We start from the raw sequence: 6,735 nt of genomic DNA, 5'->3' as shown, positions 1-6,735 counted from the left end.
TCGACAAGTAAAGAGAGATAACTACGACGCACTGAGATCGGTGTTATTTCAGATATTCAGCCAGGGCCTTTCTTTTCCATCCTGGATGAAAGAAAAAGACATTGTTAAGGTATGTCCTCACATGGGAAACATGTGAGACTCACCTTGACGGTGACTGTACCACAGCCACTCCGGGCCTCCTGTGGGCGGCGGCCAGGTGTGCAGGGTGGCCTGAGATCGAAGGAACTCTGGGAGATCCTTTAACCAGGTCCTCTGTCTCTCATGTCCGTTCGCTAATAGACCAGTGGTCGGCAAACTGCGGCTTGCGAGCCACATGCGGCTCTTTGGTCCCTTGAGTATGGCTCTTCCTAAGCCTTAGGAGTACCCTAATTAAGTTAATAACAATGTACCTACCTATATAGTTTAAGTTTAAAAAATTTGGCTCTCAAAAGAAATTTCGATCGCTGTACTGTTGATATTTGGCTCTGTTGACTAATGAGTTTGCCGACCACTGTAATAGACCATCTCAGAAAGGTAATTATACTCAGTTTTGTTTTTAACTGCCATCGAGAGAAGCAGCTGTCCTTTATAAGTAACGTGGGCTACTAAAATTTACTTTTTTACTATAGTTAACTTTTGACGAGTTACATACAGTGTGTAACTACTACCCCAGACGTTCCCTCGTTTCCCTTCATAGCCAGTCCTCTCACTCCCAACCCCTGGCAACCACTGATTTGTCTTCTGTCGCTGTGGTTTTGCCTTTTCCAGAATGTCATATAAATGGAATCATCCAGTGGGTGGCCTTTTGAATCAAGGTCTTTTACTTCGCATAATGCATGTGCAGTTCACCCAGATGGTTCCACGAATATGCTGTTGGTTCCTTTTTATTGTTGAGTGATGTTCCTTGACATGAATGTGACAGTTTGTTTATCCATTCACCAGCTGAAAGACATCTGGATTGTTTCCAGTGTTTAATACTGTGAACAAAGATGGTATAAATATTCCCATAGAAGCTTTATGAACATAAGTTTTCATTCCTTTTGGGGGGCATTGTTGGGTCTTATGTCAGGGGTGTGCTTACTTTATAAGAACCTGCCCACCCATCTTTTCCAAGTGGTGCTGCCATGATGCACTCCCATCACGAATGTGTCAGGGTGCCAGTTGCTCCACGTTCTCACCAGCACTTGGTAGTGTCAGGGTTTTTGTTTATTTCATTTGTGTTTCAACTCGTTTCACTGACACTAGCATATAATCGGTATGTGCTAGTGTCATTCTGCTTTTAGTTTGCATTTCCCTGATGAGTTATGAGGTCGAGCGTCTTTTCCTGTGCTCATTTGCCATCATATTATCTTCTTGGAAAAATGTTCAAGTCTTTTGCCCATTTATTATTGTCATTTTTTAATTGAACGAGTTTTGAGAATTCTTTATATATTCGGAATGCAAGTGCTTTATCATATATGTGATTTGCAGATATTTTCTCCCAGACTGTGCCCTTTTATTCATTTTCTTAACAGCGGAAGATAGTGCCTTCTTGGTGATAACCTGAATTTTTATTTTGAATGCAGTATGCTTAATCTAGGATATACATTTAAGTTGGAGGAGCAAAGAAATATAACATGTATACTTACATTATAGCTACACATGTTCTAGTTCCTTAACGTTTTTAATTTTGAATTGTTTTTATTAGTTTCATTTTATCTAGCAAATACTCGACAGGTGCATGTGGTGTCCTAGCCTTGCTGCACAAGCTGAGCGGGTGGGAGATGCATGGGATACGCACGGTGGATCAGATTCCTACGTGTCCCATAATCTTACTTAATCCCAACAAGAATCCTGTAAAATTGTCCTTGATTTACAGTGGAGGATGAGGCTGAGCAGTTAAATAATCTGCTGGTTGAGTCACCTCCCAGCAGATTATGGCGAGTGGCAGGGCTGGGTTTGAACACCAACGTGCATCATTCTAAAATCCACATCTTCCCAAATATACTATGTTGCTCTAACATTGGTTAAATATAAGTTCTAAAGGGATATATCTAGGTAGTTTTGGAAATGTTTTATTCAAAAAGTTCGTTTCTGTAGATTTAATTTTTTTGTTTGTTTTTTGTTGTTGTTTTAACTTGTATGATCATAGATACATTCCTATTTATTTACTTTTTATTGTCGGCATAATCTTATATTTAAATTTTCATCAGTTGTGAAATTGTGAATTAAGAATATGATCCATATCACAGAATCCACAAATCTAAAAGAAAATGACTATATAGTTCTCCTTAACTGCAGTCATAGCCTTTCTAGATGAAGATTGCTAAATGAGATTATGTGCTGTGAGATATTCCAAACTGTGTATAATAAACATGGAGATACTAATCGCTTTTGGCATCTTTTTTATTTTCAAGCTTCCTGAAAAACTGCTCTTCTCACAAGGTTGTAATTGGATCCAGCAATACAGCTTTGGTCCTGAGAACTATACAGGTTCGAATGTGTTTGGGAAATTGCGTAAATGTGTGGAATTATTGAAAACACAGGTGAGTGTCTGGCGACTGGGGTAAAAGGCTAGGAATGAAAGCATCTGCCCCAAATGGGGCCGCTTTTCTCTGATGTCGGGCATATCACTTTCTGTCAGCTAAGTGAGAGATGCAGGCAGCAAGCTGCTTCAGGTGACTGAGGGCTTCTTCTTGATCTTCATTCTCTTTCAAGTGACAAACGAGAGAGAGCAGTGTTGCTGTTCTACATGATAGTTAGGCCCGTTACAGGCTAAGGAGCCCTTTGTGGGCTGGCCAGGAACCTGAACGGTCATGGGCCTTTGTGTCCCCAGAAATATAAGGTGAAGCTCCAGACAGGACGCTCAGAAAGACCCTTCTGGAATGTGCCCTATTAATTACCGGGCAAGGGCAAAGATGTTATAATTTGAGTCGGAATTTTTCCTGCCTTTTAACCATTTGTATGCCATAAGTGTCTATGGATGCAAGTGGCAGACCTTCTTTAATTAAATTCAAAATATCTTGGCAGTTAACTGGTTAATAAAAACAGATTTGGGGTTTTTGGAATGAGTCCTCCTTGGGAAACACCATAACCTTTCTGGGTCACAGTGTTCTTATCTGTAAAAGTGAACTGTAAATAGTATCTACTGTGTACGGTTCTGGTGAGGATTCAATGAGACAACACACGTAGAGTGACTTCAACTGTGCCTGGCAGCGGTGGGTTTAAAGCACTGTTGGTGAATCACTGTTGGCCGCTGGCATAGCCTTTGCCTAACCCAGCCATCGTAAGCAGTTTTAGGAAACTGACTTGCTTAGTATTTTACCTACTGGGTGGTGCTTTTGTGAAAAACTATTTCATTGAAACTAGTTTGTTATTGTAAAACTAATAAGTGCTTATGGTTTTAAAAAAATCCATATCAAAAGATATAAAATGAAAATTTAAAGTTCCACTCCCCTCTATTAGTTTTATTTTATAAGAACTTTACAAGTTATGCGGTGTTTTGCCTGGATGGTTTATTTGGTGGTTAGGGCGTCAGCTGAAGGACTGAAGGGTCGCAGGTTCAATTCTTGGTCAAGGGCATATACCTCGGTTGCAGGCTCGACCTAACCAATGCATGTGTCTCTCTTACATTGATGTTTCTCTCCCCGCCCGCCCCACTCTCTCTAAAAAAAATCAATGGAAAAATATCCTAGGGTGAGGATAATAATAAAAAAAGGTTATGCAGTGTTGTGTACGTTCAGCCTTACCCTTCTAAGTTTCACTTTTGCGGCTGTGTTTTTAGTGGACTGAATTCAGTGGAATTAGAGATTATCACAAGAGAGGAAGCATGTGCAACATCCTTTTCTCTGATGCCATTCTGGAATATAAACTGTATGAAGCTTTAAAGTTCATCATGCTGTATCAGGTCACTGAAGTTTATGAACAAATGAAGATGAAAAAGGTCATTCCCAGTCTTTTTAGACTCCTGTTTTCCCGGGAAACATCATCCGATCCTTTGAGCTTCATGATGAATCACCTAAATTCTGTCGGCGACACCTGTGGACTAGAGCAGGTACGTGGGGCAGAAGAACTGTGTGTGTTTGATCAGGGAGGATAGTGGCAATACTTGAAGACGTAGGCGTTGGTGTTTGCTTTCAGCAGAGATAAGACCAGCTGCGCAGAGTGGTCAGTTGGCATTATTGCCCCCGAAGGGCGGAAAAGAAGAGTAACGAGCCTCCCTGCTCCGAGCTGGTTGCCGTGTGCCCTTCCAGCCGGGTGCCGGGGAGCCTCTCTGAGCTTGCGTGCTGCCTCTCAGTTGATAACAGGTTCTCCCACAACGGAGGTGAACCAGGAGAAATTCCAGTCGGAAAATGGGATAAGGTTTGGGAAAGCATTGATTACTTACTGCAGATAAATAGAAATTATGGAATTTTTTTCTAAATCCAAAAAATGCTTTTATGTCCCCATAGAAAAGGAATTTTTGTTTTGTATTGTTTTGCTTTGCTTTCCCAGAAGGTGCACAAAATCATCTGCACTTTTTACACAAATTGATTTAAAATGATATAACACTGGTGGGAAAACAGTGTAATTTTTATTATGAGCATTCCTTTATTTTTTATTAGATTTTCCCCAAACAGCTCTCCCTGTGATTTCTTCATGCTAGTCTAGAGAGATGCTCCTCCGCTTGTCCCCTGCATTTGCCCCTAACCCCGTGCCCACGCAGTGGTTCGTGCGTGGGTCTGTCAACAAGCACGCCATGTCACAAGCTGCTGAAGAGCGTGCTCCCGCGCTGGTGGGAGGGCAGGAATCTGGAAATGTGTATCTGTGACCTCTCTTTCGTCTCTTCCCCAGATTGATATGTTTATACTTGGATATGCCCTTGAGGTCAAGATAAAAGTGTTCAGACTGTTCAAGTTTAACTCCAGGGACTTTGAAGTCTGCTACCCAGAGGAGCCACTCAGGGAGTGGCCGCAGATCTCCCTGCTGACCGAGAATGACCGTCACTACCACGTACCTGTCTTTTAAGTCTGGCGGGGACCAGGCGCCCGCCAATGACAGTGGTCACACCTGCCAGTAAAGTGTTCCTGGAAAACAGAAACTAGTGTTGCAGCCACCGAAGGAATGAGGCCCTTCTCTGGAGTTACAGGTACATGGGATGCAGCAGCGCACAGGTGGCTTTTCTCTGTTTCTCAGTGATTTCCTCCAAAGCAGCTGCACTAATACATTGTGAGTCGTGGTTTAACCTCATTCATGAGGGCTGTGGTCACTTCACAGATGTTGGGCCTAGACAAGCACCAGAACGTTTCATTTGGACAAGACCAACAACGGGAGCAAAGAAAATGAGTAGGTTTTCCTACTAACCTAGAAAGAATGAATTTGTTTCTGACTTTTACGTACTTCATTAAGAATCTTGTCTTTGGTTGATTTTGGATCCTCATAAACATGGCCTTATTTTATAAGCATTAGCTTCCCAGGAATCTATGGTATATTGATTTTCTAGAACCACTTGATTAACTGTAAAATTATGGGTATACACACACATACCCATATGTATACATGTATAGTTTTATATCTATACATATACACAGAAATGACCACTACTTTGTAATGTTGTACAATTCGTTTTATATCTTTTTGCATTTTTTATTGTTGCATCTGGCCAGTTTAATATGTTTTATTTTAGATAAAAATGATAAATTCTGTAGATTAAGGAACTGAATGACAGTTATTAAGCTGTCAGGAAAATATTAAACTGTGGTGTATTGACATGTATTGAATGTGTGGTAGATAGAATCATGCCCCCCTTTCTCTGCTTTCCTAGAAAGATGTTAAATCCTAATCCCAGAACCTGTGAATATGTTGGGTTAAACGCAGAGGAGAGTGAAGTTGCAGGTGGAATGAAGGTACTAGTCTGCTGACCTGGTTAGAGGGAGATTAGTCTGGGTTCTCCAGGGGAATCCAATATAATCTCAAGAGTCCTGACAAGTGCAAGAGGGGATTGGAGGAGTGTCAGAGTCAGAGGGAAGTGAGAAATCCGAAGGACAGTAGGGAGAGATGCGACATGCTGGTGTTGACGATGGGGGAGGAGCCACAAGCCGAGGGATGCATGCAGCCTCCAGGAGCTGGAAAAGGCAAGGGAGTGGCCTCTCCTGGAGCGTCCAGGAGGGAACACGGCCCTGGCAGAGCCGTGAGTTTAGCCCAGTGACACCTGGGCCAGACCTCTGACCTCCAGAACTGTAAGATAATACATTTGTGCCGTTTCGGTAGCTATTTCCGGAAATGTGTTATAGCAACAATAGACAGTTCTCGGGCTAACTAATTTTGGAAATACTTTTCTAGTTTATTTTGGTAATTTTTATTTTGGCGGTACTATGCTAGTCTGTCGTGAATTTCAATAAATACAAAATACTTCAAATCTTGGCTAACGATATACTGGCCTCCTTGATGTGTTTGAGGCTGACGTTTTCTTTGCATTTTCATATTGTTTCTACTATAAATAAAAAAAGAGGTATGGTAAATGCTGTGGTGTATGAAAATAACATTGACTCTTGAATCATCACTGGTGTGTCCTACATAAGCCAGGTGTCTAATCATACGCTGTGTTCTGCCTGCTGTCATTTTGTTTTCTGGTTGGAGAGTAAATAGCTCAGACCACTTTGCATTACTTTGAGAGCCACGCAGACAAAACGGGCCCTCTTGGTTGATCTCTACAGTCCTTTCCCGCCTGGAAGTGTCTGTGCTTTTGCACAAGCCCTGTCATGTTACTGACACTGTGGGAGGTTGCCCCCTGATGCA

The 6,735-nt window shown here is 41.8% G+C and overlaps 1 protein-coding gene across 1 annotated transcript in view; it reads left to right on the top strand.

Annotated features, from left to right (window-relative positions):
• Window positions 1-6,458, top strand: part of FAM105A (family with sequence similarity 105 member A) — a 10,412-nt gene extending 3,954 nt beyond the window's left edge. Inside the window, exons 5-8 of the mRNA XM_006769479.2 lie at window positions 9-109; window positions 2,376-2,504; window positions 3,743-4,012; window positions 4,792-6,458. Coding sequence (XP_006769542.1) covers window positions 9-109; window positions 2,376-2,504; window positions 3,743-4,012; window positions 4,792-4,965 — 674 coding nt within the window. The 3' untranslated portion in view covers window positions 4,966-6,458. The remainder of the gene's footprint in view (window positions 1-8; window positions 110-2,375; window positions 2,505-3,742; window positions 4,013-4,791) is intronic.
• Window positions 6,459-6,735: the final 277 nt, after the last annotated feature.

This window comes from Myotis davidii, unplaced genomic scaffold (assembly GCF_000327345.1).
Source record: "Myotis davidii unplaced genomic scaffold, ASM32734v1 scaffold143, whole genome shotgun sequence".
NCBI classification, from domain to species: Eukaryota; Metazoa; Chordata; class Mammalia; order Chiroptera; family Vespertilionidae; genus Myotis; species Myotis davidii.
The sequence above is the reverse complement of the archived record's forward strand: the minus strand, read 5'-3'. Positions and strand labels throughout refer to the sequence as shown.